This window comes from Exophiala viscosa, assembly GCF_022695815.1.
Source record: "Exophiala viscosa unplaced genomic scaffold EDD37scaffold_13, whole genome shotgun sequence".
Classification (NCBI taxonomy): Eukaryota; Fungi; Ascomycota; class Eurotiomycetes; order Chaetothyriales; family Herpotrichiellaceae; genus Exophiala; species Exophiala viscosa.
Window position 1 is genome coordinate 90,707 of NW_026944365.1, and position 18,395 is coordinate 109,101.

At 51.6% G+C, this 18,395-nt stretch overlaps 6 protein-coding genes across 6 annotated transcripts; 3 read left to right on the forward strand and 3 right to left on the reverse strand.

The window, feature by feature from the left end:
- The first annotated feature begins 48 nt into the window (after positions 1 to 48).
- Positions 49 to 3,047, forward strand: EDD37DRAFT_640892 (uncharacterized protein). The gene has a single exon (XM_062817274.1). It carries the CDS (start codon positions 145 to 147, stop codon positions 2,836 to 2,838), a length of 2,694 nt encoding a protein of 897 aa, XP_062666120.1. The 5' UTR covers positions 49 to 144; the 3' UTR covers positions 2,839 to 3,047.
- EDD37DRAFT_582823 (uncharacterized protein) lies at positions 3,048 to 5,870 on the reverse strand. Its single transcript, XM_062814426.1, has 5 exons — positions 5,671 to 5,870; positions 5,536 to 5,615; positions 5,427 to 5,459; positions 4,695 to 4,911; positions 3,048 to 4,646 (listed from the first exon to the last, which is right to left on the reverse strand). The coding sequence occupies exons 1-5, from the start codon at positions 5,730 to 5,732 to the stop codon at positions 3,431 to 3,433; spliced, it is 1,608 nt and encodes a 535-aa protein (XP_062666121.1). The 5' UTR covers positions 5,733 to 5,870; the 3' UTR covers positions 3,048 to 3,430.
- A 266-nt stretch (positions 5,871 to 6,136) lies between these two features.
- On the reverse strand, positions 6,137 to 7,828 carry EDD37DRAFT_169570 (uncharacterized protein). The gene is made up of 4 exons (XM_062809850.1): positions 7,442 to 7,828; positions 6,690 to 7,379; positions 6,430 to 6,572; positions 6,137 to 6,380 (listed from the first exon to the last, which is right to left on the reverse strand). The coding sequence occupies exons 1-4, from the start codon at positions 7,716 to 7,718 to the stop codon at positions 6,234 to 6,236; spliced, it is 1,257 nt and encodes a 418-aa protein (XP_062666122.1). The 5' UTR covers positions 7,719 to 7,828; the 3' UTR covers positions 6,137 to 6,233.
- An 804-nt stretch (positions 7,829 to 8,632) lies between these two features.
- On the reverse strand, positions 8,633 to 10,544 carry EDD37DRAFT_169638 (cryptococcal mannosyltransferase 1-domain-containing protein). The gene is made up of 2 exons (XM_062809851.1): positions 10,505 to 10,544; positions 8,633 to 10,454 (listed from the first exon to the last, which is right to left on the reverse strand). The coding sequence occupies exon 2, from the start codon at positions 10,283 to 10,285 to the stop codon at positions 8,666 to 8,668; it is 1,620 nt and encodes a 539-aa protein (XP_062666123.1). The 5' UTR covers positions 10,286 to 10,454; positions 10,505 to 10,544; the 3' UTR covers positions 8,633 to 8,665.
- A 1,262-nt stretch (positions 10,545 to 11,806) lies between these two features.
- EDD37DRAFT_169705 (uncharacterized protein) lies at positions 11,807 to 12,775 on the forward strand. Its single transcript, XM_062809853.1, has one exon. The coding sequence runs from the start codon at positions 11,917 to 11,919 to the stop codon at positions 12,505 to 12,507; it is 591 nt and encodes a 196-aa protein (XP_062666124.1). The 5' UTR covers positions 11,807 to 11,916; the 3' UTR covers positions 12,508 to 12,775.
- EDD37DRAFT_169701 (sister chromatid cohesion protein PDS5) lies at positions 12,776 to 18,028 on the forward strand. Its single transcript, XM_062809852.1, has 2 exons — positions 12,776 to 13,388; positions 13,444 to 18,028. Exons 1-2 carry the CDS (start codon positions 13,044 to 13,046, stop codon positions 17,683 to 17,685), a joined length of 4,587 nt encoding a protein of 1,528 aa, XP_062666125.1. The 5' UTR covers positions 12,776 to 13,043; the 3' UTR covers positions 17,686 to 18,028.
- The last annotated feature ends 367 nt before the right edge of the window (positions 18,029 to 18,395 follow it).

Genomic DNA, 18,395 nt, shown 5'->3' on the forward strand with positions numbered 1-18,395 from the left:
TTTTCGACTGCGGCGACTCGTTGACATTGGAGACCATACAGTAGCGTCCCAAACTCTTCCCTTTGCGCCGGTATATGTGCATATCAAGTAACATTGTCAGCCCTTCTGGCTCTCAATTTGCCGTCCCAATGGGCATTCAACTGCATGCGCAGAATGTCAACCATCCTCCTCGTTTCCTCCTCCCCACCTCGACCATTTGCCCGCTCGCCGACCCCAGTTGAGTCCTCTTCACCGCTACCTTCACCTGGTGCATTATTCGGCGGCGGAGTAAGTTGCGTCAAGCGATTCAAGTCGGTCGACAAAACAAGAGATGGGTTTTCTTCCAGTTTTACCAGCGCACGATCGTTATTGTCGACCAGAGTTGGAGCAGAGAATATCCCACTGAGGTCTCCAGGAAGAGACAAGTTCAAGTTGACAACCCCGACGCTTCAATCCAGGACAGCGTCTGACTCATCCACGAGGCTGAAGCTGGTGTCAAAGCAAGCGTCTCAGAAGAGCCAGGATGCCGTCTCTTCCATAGTTGGGGAATTGCGCGACCATGCGACAACCACTTCCAGTCATCAGGTGCACAATGCGAATGATATCTACGACTTTCCAGAGGACGAACCGTGCGAAGTACAACTTGAAACAGAGGTAGCCAAGCCCAAGACAAGAACAGCGAAAGAGTGCCGCCCTCTTCACTTAGAGCAGGCTATACCAAGGCGACTGGACTGGACACCGGCAAAAGGCGCGTTCGATGATTCGACATCGTCGCCAGAGACCGATGTTCAAGCGATCAAATTCTCCAAAGACATTCTGCAGGGCTTTGTCTTTGCCGACACTTCTGTTCAGGCCGCGGTACAGAAGGTAGCGACAAAAGTAGATGTAAACGGCGAGGCTACAAAGCGACGGCGCATTGACCTTGTCACAACGACAGAAAGTCAGGCTCGACTACCGCTGCCCACCGTAACGTTGGACCCTCCTCAGGAGTCCGCAAAGGTTGTCGGCAAGAGAAGAATTAAGTCTCCACCTAAGAAAGCGCTCACGATCACTGGATTGGCAACTTCACACTACGGCGAAGGACATCACAATGGGCGAAAGGTTGCACCGATGCTTGAATACCTGACCGCAACACAGGTCAACGCAGATAATGACTCCGGACCGGTCAGCAAGCAAATAGCGACAAAGGAAGCATCCACTAAGAAGCCGAGGGCAACCAAGAAAGCTCCCTCAAAGAGTCGACTGAAGTCCCCAACGTCTGTGATGAAAACAATCGACAGTCAGGAGCTCGTGTTCGGATCTGCGAGCCAGCTTGCTCGTGACGAGTCTCCGACCCTACTTCGTGATACACTGGAAGCTATCAAGCGATCAGAGTGCATTTTATCGTCTGATCCAATCTCTCCTCCACGTACACAGCCATTCTCTGTTGAGTCGACGTCACCAAGCGCGAGTCGAGGCACGAGTCGTTTTGTCAGAAGGAAGAACCTATGGAATGCGGCTGGCCGCGATGAAGATAATGCGCTGCTTCATGTCGACACCATCGATCTGATTGATTCTCCTGCAGTGCGCGAGGCGTTAGCTGGGAAAGACGTTCTTCTCCAACCGGGCGGAGTGGCGACAATGGTGGGTCCGAAAGCACAGACCGATGTACGAACTCAGGAAACGCCACTCATAAACAAAGCTGGATCTTTGCTCGATATCGATGACATTGCCACACCATGCCTCAGAGGTGGTGCTGGCGTGATGCCTCAGTTGCAAGCCAGATCTTTCCACACCTCCCGGGTTTTGGAAGAACCTCGTAAGAGAGCCAATGCTGTCGAGGACACCACCGAAGAAACAACTGCTGTCGCAAAAAAGCCCAATCCAGCTAGGAAAAGAGCAGGACCTGCGCCTGTCAAACCATCCTATGCAGGATACTCTACAGGCGATCTGCAGAAGCAGATCTCTGCATATGGGTTCAAAGCCGTGAAGAATCGTGACAAAATGATCGAGCTTCTCAACCGGTGTTGGGAGGATCAACATGGTGGTCAGACTATGCCAGAAAGCGAGCCCAATGAACCACCCGCCGATGCCCTGACTCACGGCGACTTTCTCAGCAAAGTGCATGACGTCGCAGCCCGACCAGAGCCCAAAGTGAAGAAGCCACGAGCCAAACGGAAGTCAGAGACCGCCAACGCCACTACGCCAAAAGAACCAAAGAAGAGGAAAAAAGCTGAACCCAAGCCCAAAGATCCCGTGAAGAAGGTGACAAAGCCCAGGAAGCCGAGGACGACTACGAAGAAGGCTGCCCTTTCCGAAGAAATCGTGATGGACGTCGACGACATTGAAGATGCGGATACCATCAGCAAACCACCCGAGGATGTAGCGCAGGTTCCAAAGCAGAAGACCCCGAAGAAGAGGACACCCAAAGCCAAAGCAAAATCCAAAACAGTAAACACCGAGAAACCAGCAACACCGCCACCCACCCTACCCGTGGGGGCCAGCTTCGACTCACCCTCTCGCGCGGCCAATGTTGTACAAGAACATGACGACCTGGCAGTGGCAGCAGTTACAGAGACTGGAGCATGGACGCCGGAACAAACACAGGCTCCGGACCTCAAACGCCAGATTCGCGCGGCCATCGAAAGACAGTCTGTCGACAGCACGGGCGCCGCACCGACCTGGCGCGAGAAAATCCTCATGTACGACCCAATCGTACTCGAAGATCTGACAGTGTGGTTGAACACCAAGGGTTTCGCTGCCATTAGTGAGGATCGCGAGATCGCTCCTCTTGAGGTACGGGCTTGGTGTGAGGAGAATGGCGTTTGTTGCTTGTGGAAAGGAGGGTGGAGGGGCAATAAGAAGGGAGCTGGCGAGTAAGAGGGCTAGATTACGTCTATGTTCCTGGTCTACATTGTGTGGAGTATAGGGTGGACGCTATTGGGCTTGGTTCATCGTTACTCTGAAATGCCTTTCTGGGATTGGCGTCGCTTGAGACTTGGGCACGGCTATCATGACTCCGGGAGATATGAACTATGAAGAACTGGGGTCGTATCGTTTAGCGGGCAAAGACGGACACGCTCGGTGCAAAATGAATGTATTAAGCTGTAATGAATGACTGTAAATGACTGCTTTTCCCAAAGGTTGCATGCTCGCAGGGCTTCATTGGCTGTACGACTCCAGGCCTCATCCTGCGAGCCAGGCCTCAGCGGCATTATCTTTGTCCCATCTCCATCTCCGGGTCCTTCCTCCACGATCCCATCTCTTTTCGTGGAGTGATCTACCATTAATTGTAGAACACCAACATCGAGCACCAAGATATGACCCAAGCGTTGCTGTATTCCAAGCAGGACAGTGATCACATCTTTGTGATCCCATGACATTCCACTCCCTGGCAACTTTCCTACCACTTGTAAGTCACTCTCACAAGCCTCTTGTCGACCTCTCTGCCACTACCCCCGCTAAGCTCCTCTCAGAAGAACTTCCCCTTGATGCTCACTGAGCTCCTTTCCACGCCCTCGGCATCAGCGTACACCTCCCTTTCTCCCTCAGCAGTATCATGGGGACCAGTATAGAAAGTCGCAGTCGGGGCAGCAGGCTTATCGAACGCATCGAAACGGGTACCGCGACGTTTCGCGAGAATCCACTGGACGGCAATTCTGCACGCGAACGCTGCAAATGCCCAGAGTAGACCTCCGACTGGAGCAGCCACAAACGCACCGAATGCGGACCAGTCGTTGCCGTACAGACCCTGCTCCAGAAGAAGAAGGTTTGCAGCCTGTTGAGCGTTGCCGTCGTAGTAGACCAGGCCGAATAGAAATACTGTGAGAATGCCACCAAGTCCACCAACGACGACCTCGAACCCGCGCCACGCATACGCGCGCTCGCTCAGTCCAATCACCAAAACAGGGATGCTCGATGCAGAGATCAAGTCTGAGATGAGATAGATTTGCAGGACGGACGGTGACTTGAGCGCAACGACCACGACGGGAAAGATGATCACCACGACTGCGGCACGGATCCACCAGAAGTTCAATTTGTTGCGGAAAATATCGTTGGACCCGGTGGAAACCATGGCGGACTGGAAGGAGTCGAAGGCTGCGGTGGAGAGGGCGACCGTCATGACAATGACGATTCCGACAACCCATGCGGGTAGCTGTTCTAGGAGCAGGAAGAAAGCAATTGATGATTGCTGGGGTGGATCACCCAGAGCACCGGACCAACCTGCTAGAAGACCTGTGACGCCGACGAGGGTCAGGATGATTGCAACTGCTACCGTTGCAATTCCCACGCCAATGTACAGATCTCTGTCGGTTTTGGCTGCGAAAGTACGCATCCAGAAACCTGAAATGAAGAAGTCGTTGGTCAAGATAGCCACAGGCAGGATATACACGAGCTGCCAGCCGAGGAGACTGGCGTCGAGGTAACCGCTGCGTTCGATAAGATCGTGTGAGATATGTGTTTCAACACCGACGGTGATGCATCCAATGATGATGAGCCCAAGAACCATGGCGCCCTGGACATTGTCGGTGATAAAGGACACTTTGAAGCCGCCAATGGATGTGTAGATTGTGGTCACAGCACATTCCATGATGACGGCGCCGATGCCATCGAGCCCGGTCAAAGCGTTGATGATCTGCTGGAGTGCAGAGAGCTCGGCGACCATGTACAGGAATATAGTAATCAGCCTGACAAGTCGTGTTAGCCTGGTCCGCTTAAAAATAACGTGAACGTACGTCAAGGCACTGAGATAAAGACTTGCGATCGGTCCATAGCGTTGGCGTGTCCATTCCGTAAGGACAAATCCCTCTGGACATTTTCGCCTGATGATGGGTCCGAGCCACGCGAATACCAGTAGTGGAAGTGCCGATGCGAGACTGTAGACCACGAGGCCTTGGACACCTGCAATCGTGGAGATCTGAGGGTATGTGAATAGAATACCGGATCCTAGAGCTGTACACAGTCAAGAAAGCTTGCTGTTAGTATGTTCACTCATTGTCAGAGGGGAAGGGGAAGAAGCGGCAGCACGTTTCCCACGCAAGCATTAACTTGATCGAGTTTTAACGGTACAATCTCAGCATTGTGTTTTTCGAGCTTTGCACTCGATCCCATCTCTGAGCTCTGGAAGGGCTCAGGTGGATGGAATGAGGGAAGCTCACACAAGCGCCCGTAGTGCTGCACATTGGCTCTGCGCCTTCCGCTTCGAGCCATTCAATGTTCACATTCTCTTGATCCGAGTCGGAGATCCATCGCATGTTTCTCGGCAGGAGGCGCAAAGCCAATGGCGTTGATGCATGCTTACGAACCTCAGGTAAAAGGTAGAATTGTATTGTCATAGCGGCCATGAGAATGGACCTCCAAAACTCGATGTATCGTCGATGTTTCTCTTTGCGTTTGGTTGTGCTTCGCTCTTCGGAGGAGCGCTGGGCTGCACCTTCATACGGAGACAGCCCTGCGAGCGCACTCACCCGAGGCGATGAAGTTAAGGGCCAATGGTACGCCTGAGAAGGTATTAGTATGTGTATCGAACTGTGGTAGCTGGACCTGGGAATTGTGTCGCGTGATGTCAAGTCTAACCCTTCTGTGTTCGCAAACTCGCAAGATATTCGCCTTTGCTCTGGTGGCGCAATTGCCATGCGATGAGACACCCGAATACTCTATGAAGACGAGGTCAGCCATGGAATTCCGGAGGAAGCAGTTGGCGCAACGGACAAAAAGGCACAGTAGGTAGTGTAGATGCAGGCATTGGACGCCTGCTCCGAAGGTTGACCCATGTTGCTGGTGGTTGCAGCGTATCGGGGAACAAACTGCGCAAATGTGATGTACAGAGAAAAAAACAACCTTAGTCGCTCTGTTGACAAAGTAGAAGGAAGAGAGGAAAAATGAGGTCGCAGAGAAGCTGGAGATGTGGGGGTCGTCGCGGAAGAAGAAAAAAGTATCGCATAATGAATGAGCTCATTTTATTATTACAATCCTCGGATGTCGGGTATTCGCGGCCATCCTTCGTAGGAAAATGCCTTTCCCGACTTCATTGGTATCGCTTATCACCATGTTAACAGCCCGATCGTGCAGATATTGCTGACCCGTTGGAACAATATCCTTTCCTGTCAAGAAGCCTGCATTATCCTGGTGATGGAACACAAGTCTCGCTTCGTCTGGCCCAGATCCCGTCGTAGGATGGGTCACCTCTGAATACATCTCCCCTTATCTCGTCTTCCGGTCATGGATCTTGACACCTGTTTCCGTTCTGATGAATGACATCGAGGGAGTGACATTCAGTCATAATGAACGCCGGTCGCTCTGGAACAAGGGTCCTCCGCAAACTCAACGGGACAGCCCTCCCATTCGAAGCTTCGGATGAGGATGCCCTTGAATCTCACAGCATCAGTGATATTGGCGAAACGGAAGTGGATGATACGTTCCTGCCATTGTCAGTAAGAGTGATTGGAATCTCAATACTGCAGCACTCACTCCATTGCGATAGGTGTCAGTTACGGCTTCGATGGCACGAGTTTTGTTTTTACCCTCTGCGAATCTGTTCAACGCCACGATTCCCCAATCATCGTCTGCTCCAGTGACCTTGAGAACACGTGTAGCTCCACAGTCCAGGTAGCCTTGCATCATGGAACTGATGATGTCGACAGTGTCTGACTTCTTGACCAGCACCGGGTATTTCTTGCCTTGTTGTCGAACGTCCATGCCATTTGGGTACTTATCAAAGTATTTGTCGCAGGCATCGCCATTGGTGAAGGTAACGTGCGCATTGACCGTGCTGCTTTCTGGACTAGCCGGAGTCAACCTTATGACCTCGATGGTACCGCCATGAACAAGAGAATGAACGAGGGTCAGGTCTGCAGTGCTGGGAAGGCCGAGAAGAATGACGGTGCGGATGCGAGATTCTGGAAGCATTAGCACGCTGTTTCCTCTGGAGGGAGTAGACTTACTCTGCTTGTTGCGGATGCCGGGTGCTCCCCAGCTCTTGAAGTGAGTGCGATGTTCTCGGTCCTCGTCACTCTCTTCATCCTGCTGATCCTCGCTGTTGTCTTCGATTTGCTCCTCCTGACTAAGATTCGTTCCCTTATTGCTTCCGTCGGATCCAATACTTTTGTCCGTATCGGTGCTGGCAGTGACAACAATAGTTGGAGAATTGGCCTGTCCGAAAGGCACGCTGCCGCTGTCGGTCATGGTGGTCGTCAAGTGGAGGTTGTTTTCACGAAGCTCTCCCTTGACCACAGCCTCGGAAGCAGATGGTGGGTTGGCAGCTGGTCTATTCTCACCAGCAGATGGCAGGAATTCACCGTGCTGGATTGTCTTGTCTTCGTCCAACAGTTTCATCCCTCCTGCAGAAATTGGGGAGTCGACGAAATCGGGGAAGGGAATGATACCAGAGTCCGACTTGGTCTCGACTTCACCCTGCGTGACTAGAGTATGAATGTCAGCAGTTGGCCGACGTGAATCGGAATCGAGTCGTCGTCAGACTTACGTGCGGCACTGTGGTTTGCAATGGCTTTGGTCAGGTGCTTCTGAGCCTTCGCCTCAGCCTGAGCTTGAGTATCAGCAAACAGTGATGCGTTTGCCTTGCGAAAGTTCTCAAGGACATTGTCCATATAACCCTGCGCTTGTTTCTCCAATTGTGCTAACATGCCAGGTTTGCCATCGTCGTGAATGCTGGGCTCCTGCATGTACAGAAGCTTGTGTTGAGTCGAAGTCAGGTTGCTGGAAACTGGGCCAAGTACCGGTCTGGTTGGAGTGTTCATCATGGCTGGTGAGCCATCATTGACAGCAGCCCTAGCACTGTTTTCCTGGGAAGTGGTTTCCTTTGAAGGTTCATTCAACCAGTCATCGTCATCTTCCTCGATAGGATCGAGATGAGTGATCTTGTCGGCAGCGACGGCTTGGGAAACTGGAGTCGATGGTGGAGCACGGATGCCTGAAGCAGGACTGGCCTCAACAGAGTTGGTGTTGCTTTCAGGAGCGGATTTAGACTCGGGCTTGGACTGAGCGACAGATGCGGATGGCAGTGAGGTCTGCGGCAAAATCAGCAACTATGTCTGGTTTGATTTGATTTATATAAATTAGTGGACGTGGAGTTACCTGAAGTTCGGAGACAGACACTCTCGCATTTGGGCTGTCTGTCAAGGGCGTAGCCTTGATCAAACGCAGGAACGCGTTGATCGTGTCGGGGTCGTCGTAGCGACGGGCCATATTGGGTGGAAGTACGAGTCGTTATGATGTCGCGACGGGCAGTATTTCGTGATGATGTCGTCGTCGTGTTCAGGTTAAGTCAAGTTGAGAAAATGTGTGAAAAAATGAAGAGAGTGCAGTGAGTGGGAAGTGACCTATAAACACCAAACAACAATACAGGACACAACAACAACGAGCAAATTCATGGACAAGGAAGGTGAGCCGGCATCGACGACGTACGCCTGGTTCTCATCGCGAGTAGTCGGTGTTTGTTTGTGATGAGGCGGCCTCGCACAGCCAACGGAGAAAGCGGCAGAAAAGAAGACAACGGCGACCTGGATGACAAGAAATGCTGTTCATTTAGCTTCCTGGACAACGACGATCGCTTTTCCATTTTCACACAGTTGTGTCGGACGGTCGACAAACCCAGCAGCCCGTCTTATAACGACAAAGAGTAACCTCGCTGAAATTCATCCCTGAGTGCCCATATCACAAGGACACCCCAAACGCCATCGCTATGCTGTCATGAAGGTACCGGCACGAAATCCCAGTTGACCTCTCCTTCGTACATGTTTTCTTTTATCAAGGCAAGTCCCCGACGGCCACAGAAGCCTGCGTGGGAGGCTATTCTGGAAACCTGCTGGAACGAACCACCCTGAGATAATGATTTATCCGAAACCCACACCTTCTCCCACACACGCTGCCACGCCACTTCGTGCCTCCTCGGGTTGAAGTATGGTGCGCCCGTCGCCAAATCTAGCAGCCAGTGAACAGGGGTATAGAGTCGCTCGAATCGTCGGGTAAAGCCTAGCCAGGACAGTGTCTTGGTATCGTAGGCGACACGGACGAAAGGATTCATGTAGATTCCCGAGTTGCCAGGTTCGGGGCTTTGAATGTCTGCATGTATGAGGCAGCACTCAGATGCATCCCAAAATGTGTCCTTTTCTGCCCGGAAACGGTAAGGTGAGGTGATGTTGCTAGGACTTTGGTTCCCAGCTGTTATGGGGACCTCGGCACCAGGTTTTGGTTGCTGAAAGAATCGAGCATCAAATGCCACCATACCACCCCAACAGCTTTTAACACGCACGGCATCTTTCCCGTCAAGCACGTCCTGGTGACTTTTCTCATCTCCGTTGGCAGTAAACCAAGGGTAGAATGGTAAGCCCGTGCTGAACCCTTCAACGTCCCTGGTTGCATATGTGTCGTAGAATTTGAAAGGATTAATAAAATCCACAGCGCATGCCGCTCTGAAATCGGTTTGTCCTTCGCTCATGCTATGAGTTGAGAATAATAGTTGTGCAGCGTCAATAGGATGGAAATAAACATCATTCAGGTAGAGTAGCTTGTCGAAAGTGGTATTCAGGGTGTCGAGAGGACGTAAGGCTCTGTTCCGGACCTCGGCCAAATATTCGATGCGTTTGACACGCTTTGAGCTTCCGGGAAGTGTAACGTGAGGTAGATGGGCCCAGTCCAGGTGATCCTCGAAGACCAGGTCATGATCACAGGGCACGTGCCGTCCGAGTTCTTCAAGGTCCTTTTTCGACTGAGGTCCAGAGTCGTTGACATATATGGACAAGAAGACATTCTTTGGGCCCAATACCTGTATCAAGTCCAAGACATTCTTCGCCCAATCTCCCGAGAATAGATTGGCTTCCTTGTCGAAGAGGCTGGCTGCTATGAACACCTTTTGATTTCCCACGTTGCCACGTCCGGGAGTATCAGAAACCAGCACTTGCTGCTTGAGAGCCTCGTAATGTGAGGGCAGTTGCGTATAACCGGGAAAGAAGACACCACCAACCACCACGATTAACAGGATTGTCGTGAAAAAGGTATAAACGAACAGGGCGAAGCGCCGAGCGAAGGACTTGGGGGAACATGTGCAGTGGCGTATGCGACGTTTTGTTCGTGGACGTACGCGTCGAGGTCGATGTTGCTTCCGAAGCCACGCTGGTGTGAAGGAGACGAGTCGGTAGGGAGAGTCTGCTTTGGCCTTGCCCTGAAGGGACTGCCCCGAAAGGAGGTGGTCATCTTGAGACTGGCCCTCCTCGTAGTAGGGTAAATCCTGCTCTCGATCTTCAGAGGTTTGTGTATTTGTTCTGGTTAACTCATAGTTTTCGTCATGGTGCGAACAGTGAGAATTCATGATTTGCGGGGAGCGGGGATCGCGCTTGGATATGGCAGGCGTCGCGATCTAATGAGATGCGCCGCCATATGATTCGAATTGAAGAACCGCAGCCTGCAGAGTATGAAAGAAGGTGGTGTATTGCATGTATAGAAGTCGAACTGGCACAAGAAGAAATGAAGGTGTCTGCCTAAAAGATTCAGAATGAAAGTCACGACTAAATGATCCAGCAGAGCACACCTTCAAGACATACCAGAACACTGGAAAGTAAGGCGCCTCGATAAACTCTCATCCCACCCAGTTCCTGGCGAGATTGGGCTATGCGTGCGCAACTCTCTAGGCCTAGTGTAGCCTAAGTTATTTAAGCACAGCCTCCAATCGCCGGCGGTCTTGATTGCGCAGGATCGGTGGGCGACGGTGAATTGTGGAGTTCGGGGCCTCGACTGCGACGCAAACGGTTAGAACACAACGCCCGTCGCGGTTGGGGCCATGCACCAGTGTCATTGCTTAATTGCCATAGGGGCAAATCACCGTCACCTGCATCACCTTGCACCATTGCGAGCTGTACGCCTATTCGAGCCCTGTGAGGGATTAGTTTCCGCCTAGTAAGCCCTACTGAGATCGGGCCTGATGACCCACGGTGCCCACGACCCCCATGTACTATGTACTTGTCTGATCCTCAGGCCTTTGGGGGGAATGTTGCGAGCGGCTTCCAGCTGCTCGTAATCGGACTCGGACTCACATCTCAATCCGAAACAGGAGGCAGTGGGGTGGCACAGGTACCATGGTAATCACCGGCGAAGTATTTTAAGAAGCTGAAACCCAGGAAGGGACGCCTGGGCCACGTAAACATTATCACTATTTTGTTCTGGAAAGAAAGAAAGCATCTGCCTCGCAATGCAGCCTGGACCGCGTATGCAGCTGTCACCAGTGTGGTGGGTTCGGTGACACGCCGCCATCGTGCTCTTCAACTCTCGTCACAAGATGCCGCGCTTGAGTCGGCCATCGTCACCTTGCAGACTCGCACATTGAGCACCCTTTGCAATAGGGGCGTTCTGCAACTCCACTCCTGACCTCCGCGGAGGCCTGTTTTTGGTATAGCTTGCAAACCTTGCTGTCGCCTAAACCTTGGTGTTGTAAGACTTCGACGGCGCCTTATAGGCTTCGGCTAGACCTGATTGAGGCCTACGCGGAGCTGTAATGGCCAAAACGGCGCTAAAAGAATGGTGGATGGGTAGGCGATGATGAAATCTTGCAGCGTTTTGATGATTCGCATTCGGGTTGTGTCGATTGCGCAGGTGGCAGACTCTTGGACGAATGAGAAGACCAAGAAATGCGCAACTTCAACCTTTTCTTCCTGCTTGAAGGTTCGCATCGAGGAAAGTATAATGGTGAACCATCACCTCCTCGTGGTTCTGGCGCCGCTCCCATTCTGGGATAGACTCGACACAGTATGCGGCAAGTCTACCGTTTCTGGATTTACCGTATCTGGAAGTACAACCAAGAAGAACCAGTGTCCGTATAATGTTGAACACTTATATACCTAGTCGCCATTGTCAAAGAATGGTAAGATCAAGCAGAGCACAGGATAATCTAGGTACTCATACAGGCGACACCACTACCACCAGATTGACACCTACCGATCCTTGAAGATGGCTTCGAATTTCAGTTCAATCAATTTTGAGCATAAGATCCCCGATCTGAAGGGCAGTTTCGACATCACATGCCCACCCTCAACCGATATTTGGGACAAACCCCCTTCGACTCACTCCTTCAATGCCCCTATCATATATCAAACCACAACTAAGGATGCCCTTAAGTCAGCCAAAGTGACAGCCTCGGCTAGCTGGAAGGACAAATACGACCAGGGCGGTCTCTGCCTGGTCATCAAATCATCCGACACCGTACGCTGGGTGAAGACGGGTATTGAGTTTGTCAATGGACAATCCAATGTGAGCACTGTCGCCAAGGACAGATGGTCCGATTGGAGTCTGAGGCCTCTGCTGTCGGAATCGAGCAAGGAGGCAACCATTGAGATTGAAAGCGCCGACGACGGTAGTCTATGGGTGTGGCTGTTGAGCTCTGATGGTCAACGCTCACCTCTACGAGAAGTTACATGGTGGGGAGACCTCGACGGGCAGACTGAATGCGATATAGGTGTTTATGCCGCCAAACCTGCTCCACACGGCGAAAAAGATGACCTGGTGGTACATTTCGACGGCCTTGATATCCAGACCAGTTGAGGCAGAGGACTGACTCTTAGCTTTTGGTCATGTGTGAATAGGGATGCCCCAGTCGTTGCAGTATAGACCAGTATACCCCAATTCACTTGCTGTTTCTTCCTGAATTGCGCTTTTCCATGTATGAGTCAGAGGGACTTTTGAAGCAGACTGTCACTTTCAGTCACTGTTCCTCGGAAGTAACATCGCTACTGACACTTCCTTCCACAAGTCCAAACTGCGCTGGCCTGCGCATCACAATTCTGGCTTTCTCGAGCAGAATACCTACGTAGCAGTAATCCAAAGACGGGGACGCGACCTGCCTGAGACGCGTTCCAACACGACTTTAACTTCCCCACAATTAATTCATTACCAGCGCACCCAGATCAATCCCACCACCGAACACCATCACAACTATTCGGCGCATCTTTTATAGAGTGCTTGTTCTTTGCGAGGCTTACAATAATCCAGACCCGTCCCTGCATCCGAAGTCTCTCGACCGCGATCTCAAACAGACTGGAGCCGAAATGAGTCCACGCTCGTGACCACCCAATGAAAGAATGCCCGCTCGATCTCGAAATACCGCTGCAGCAGGAGCTGCGCTCAAAGAACAGCACTATGATATCCCCGGTCTCAAGTTTGACGATAGCCTGACATGGCGCGCTGGCAAACCTATTCCTGTTGCGGATCTTCTTGCGCGACTACAAAAGCTCGCTGCTGAACTGCGCAATTACGATCTCGATCAAGTCGACTCGCGCGCCTTCACGGTCCTTGCACACGACCTTGCGAACGCCAACTTGCTGGGCCACAAGGATAAAGGTGTAAGAGCATGGACCGTTTCCTGTATAGTGGATGTCCTCAAGATCTGCGCACCCGATGCGCCCTTCGTCGAAAACGAATTGAAAGTGAGCATAGCAGAGCAAGGTAGAAAACAACCGGACATGACTGACCGCTATCTAGGACATATTCACGGTTGTGATCAACTCCATATTGCCTGCTCTTGCCGATCCTACCAACGCCTACAATGCGCAGCATATCTACATCTTGAGCTCCTTGGCCGAGTCGCAAAGCATTCTGCTAGTGACCGACATCCCCAACCATGACAGTCTGATAACGTCGCTCTTTACAACAGCGTTCGACATTGTAACTGGGTCCGGGAACAATCCAGCCGGTGTGGAGGTCTCGAAAAGTGTGGAATATCATCTGAAGAACCTGCTGGTTGCCGTTGTCGACGAAGTCAGCCTTCCACAAGATGTCACAGACGTTATAATTTCCCAGTTCTTGCGGGTTGATGCTGGTAATATTCAGGATGCTGGCAATAAAGGCAAGAAACGAGGTGCCCAAGACACCAAACAAGCTACCTTATTGGTGAAGGATTATCCTCCGGCCTACAACATGGCAAGGTCATTATGCACCAGCTGTCCGGAAAAGATGACTGCTCAAATCACTCAATACTTTGGCACAGTCATTGTCGACGCATCGTCCGCCACACTTCCAAACGGGCCCTCCAAGTCGAATCACAAACGGACTATAGATGCGGACGACTCGGAAGATGAACATGAGGGGCTTGCTGATTTGCGCAAAGCGCATCGTTTGCTCCGGGAGCTTTGGCGGGCTTGCCCAGATGTCCTCCTCAATGTCATTCCACAGATCGAAGCAGAGTTCAATGCTGACTCTTCAGCACTGCGCAAACTTGCCACCGAGACTATTGGCGACATCATGGCCGGCATAGGCACGGCGGGTCTCGCTCCTTCTGGACGCCTTGATCCTGCCGCTTACCCTCTGCCATCGATTGAGCAATTGGAACCAGTGCCACAGAATACTAGTCCTTTGTTGACTCCTGCATCTCCGAAACCTTTTGCTACAGTTCACGCATCCGCATACCAAGCCTTCTATGGACGCCGCATAGATAAATCGCCTATCGTGCGTGAGTCGTGGGCGGTGGCAGCTGCGCGTATCCTTCTCACTTCAGCGGGAGCCATTGGTCTGAGCGACGACGAGCTGCAATCACTGCTGTCTGGGTTTTCTCAGCTGCTTCATGACCCAGAAGAGCACGTTCGTTCGGCGGCAGTTCAATCCATCTCCCTGTTCAATTATCATGCCATCATAAACACGCTCTGTGCTGATGGCGGCTTGACAAGAGAGGGGACCGTACTTTCAGTACTTGTGGAACGTGTGGTCGATCGAAAACACAATGCTAGAGAACAGGCAATTGAACTGCTGGCTCAGATCTGGGGAGTTGCGTCAAGAGACATTGAAGAGGGTGTGGCAGCTGTCAAAGAGGCAGTGGGCGACATCCCCAACCGATTGTTCCGCGCCTTCTATACGAACGACTTACATGTCCATGCTGTGATTGATAAGGCGCTCTACGAGAGCCTCTTACCCTTGTCTTTCCCTCCTATCAAAGCGCACGCATCACGTTCGGAAAGCCAGAAACAGCGAACAAATGACACTCAGCCAAGCTCTCAAGAAGCACCGGCTGCTGATCCAGATGTTATCAGGGCACGACGCATCTTGACGTTGGTTCAAGGTCTGGACGTCAAGTCTCGCGCAGTGTTCTTCAGCCTGCAGAATCGCCAGGTCCAGTTAGGCAAAGGCATGACCATCTTCCTACAAGCCTGTGAAGACTACAATGGTGGAGTGGTCGAGGACAACGAATCTGAGGACGCCATCAAGGATCGTCTCAATCGGTACATTGAGCACATATCCAAGTCATTCCCAGATCCGAGTGGCGTCGCAGCGGATCTGTGGAAGTTTGCAAAGCAACACGATCGTCGTGCGTATCAACTGATTCGATTTGCCACAGGGCCTGAGCACGATTACCGTACTGTCACGAAAGCAATCAAAGAGCTCATCAAGCGCATTCGTGAAGGCCCAACCAACGTGCAGTCTATCAACGACACCATCCAGGGTATCCTTTACCGATGCGCATTAATCACCTACAACCGCAGCCATGTCCCCACCATCATGGAGGTATCGAGAACGGATGAGAGCGGGCTCGGAGAAGCCGCTCAGGAAGTACTCAAAGAGATATCAGCTCGACATCCGGAGGTCCTCAAGTCCCACATTCAAGCGCTCTGCAAAGAGCTCGAGGAGAGTGCACCATCAGCAGTAAAAGCTGAAGCGTCAGGCTCAGCAGATACGCTGAAAGCTTGTGCAGGATTTGCCAGGAAGTATCCTGCTGATGTGCCAAAAGACCGCAGATTCTTGACTGCGCTTACTAGCTTTGCGCTGTTCTCAAAATCCCCGCGGGCTGCGAAACATGCAGTATCCATTGTGGTTATGGTAGCGGACAAGAAGGAGATGTATGCCAAGGACATCCTGTCGAAGGCTCTCAAACAGTGTCAACCGGACTCCGCACATTTTCTGGCCCAGCTTGCGGCGATATCGCAGATCTGTCTGCTTGTGCCTGCGATAGCAAACGAGGAAAGCGATGCTATTCAACAGCTTGCCGTGGGGGACATTCTGCGGAAGAATCGCTCGCCGAGCTCAGAAGAGGATGCCAATGCATGGATCGAATCAATAGATGATGAATCCATGGCGAAGGAACTTGCGCTGAAGATCTTGGTCAATCGCTGCCGATCCTACGACGAAAAGTCTGAGAGTGGTGAATTTGAACAAGCCGCAAAGGAGGCGTTCAACTTTCTCACGTCAGTGATCAAAAATGAGGGCGAAATTACTCCCTCAAGGGATACACCACCTGCACAGAAAAATCGCTTGAGGCTTACCGCGATCCATTTCATCTTGAAGCTTTGCGCTCACAAACACAAATGCGAGGACTTCATCAAGCCGACCATGTTCATCTCTATCTTAATAGTCATGATCTATCCTCCGATTGCGGTACGGACTGGTTTTGTCAACTACCTGAAGAAATACTTGGGATCGAATCGTCTTGCACATCGCTGGTTTACCTCCTTCTTCCTGTTGGCGTTCGAGCCCGATGTTGAGCTTCGAACATCGACGCTGACCTGGATAAAAGCTCGCGTACAATACTTCGCGAAGCAGCAACTCCAATCCAAGTCTGGGGACAAAAAGATGCATCAAAATGTGATGGAGTCGATCTTTGCCCGGTTGCTCAGTTTGCTGGCGCACCATCCTGATTATCCTTCCCAAGAGAGTGCTGATCCTGATGGCGAATTGCTGGATTTTTCCAAGTACATTATCTTCTACCTCTCGGCTGTGGCAACTGAGGATAACTTGTCACTCATCTTCCACATTGCACAACGCGTGAAGGGCACGAGGGATGCGGTCACTGGCACGGAGGAGGCCAGTGAGCGACTGTATGTGCTTTCTGATCTTGCACAGGCTGTTATTAGAAATTACACGGATTTGATGCCAGCACATGCAAAGGGTGTTAATCTCCTTCAGACATGGCCCGGCAACGTCACCTTGCCTCGGTCGTTGTTCAAAGCCTTGCCAAGTCATGAGGCGGCTCAAGAGATTGCCGAGAAGAACTATTTGCCCGAGGACGTGGCCAGTGGACTTGAGAAGCTTGTAAGGACATATACGAGATCTCTCAAGAAGACTGGTCAGGCCGAAAAGAGGGCTTTGGCCAACAGCAAGAAGAGAAAGAGCGATGCCGTAGGCCCGGACATCGAAGATGACGATGGGGAGGAGATAAAGAAGGTTGTCAAGAAGGCTAGAAAGACCACACTTGGAATCAGAAAGACACCTAAACCGAAGAGGAAAAGCATTGGGCAGCCAAGCTCAGAAATGCCGTCACGCAAAAGTGCTCGCATGTCTAATGCGGTCTCGTATGCTGAGGGAGACAGCGATGACGATGATGTCGAGATGGAAGTCAACGATCGGGCTGCCGGTAGTCCGAGCTCGAATAGGAAGAAGAAGGCGCCTCCCAAAGATGACGAGCAGGAAGACGAGGATGCCTCGGAGCCCGATTTAAGTGACGAAGACGAGGAGGGGCCAGAAGATGAAAAGGCTGACGACGCCGAAGTCCACGTGCACGAGGATGATGATGCTGATGATGAAGTGAATGGGAACGGGGACGATACGGAGATGAAGGACGCCAAAGAAGAATCCTCGCCGCCTCTGAAAGAGAAGAAGAATGCGGGTGGTGGTAGAAAGGGTGTAACCCGGGCAAAGAAGCCTGCCGATACGAACACCAAGACCGTCGGGAAGACAAAGAAGAATGCTGAACCACCAGCATCACGGCCGACAAGACAGACTCGAAGTTCTAGGGCATGAACAGAATGACTTACTACGCATGAGGGTGTCAATGAGCCAAAAGAGATGTTTTGTATGATTGTGCATCCAAGCTGATGTGTGATGCTACCCTGATGCATGGTCACTGAGGAGTACACAATACCCCATAGCGAAGCATCCTTTCTCGGATTAATTGTTATGCCTGATCCAGCTTCAGATTATGTTTCCTAATAGTTAGTGTACCTAGGTCGTCCTTTGGCACCTCCTGGGATGGTCAGCCTCGGTTTTTAAGCGGTGAATTCGGATAAACTGCTACCCGGGGCCGATGTTCTTGGCGTGTTTTCTACTTGCAAGTGCGAGAGTGTTTCTTCTTCATCCTGTCCATCCTTCCCTCACCGTCTCAAACGGTTCCGTCTTCCTCGATACGAGTTCGCGGACGCATTGTGTGCGGTGCTGCTTAGCAGGCCATGGCCATAGCCATTCTCTCGAATCAGTCACGAACCAATAAGTTTCTCGTCGGCGCGTCGTGCTGAGCGGCTAAACGATGTCTCTTGCGGCCAAAACACCGGATCAGAATACGTCCATTACGGTGAGAGATCCTCATGACTTTTGTCGAGAGAGTTCGCTCCGTGGCCAACTGACTGGGAAAACCGAGTCGAAGCGGATGAGCTGAACAGCGCACTTTCCGCTAGTCGACTCTTCCAGTGAGTTTGCTTGCTCTTGCTTTCTTTGAATGCTTTGAATCCATGTGA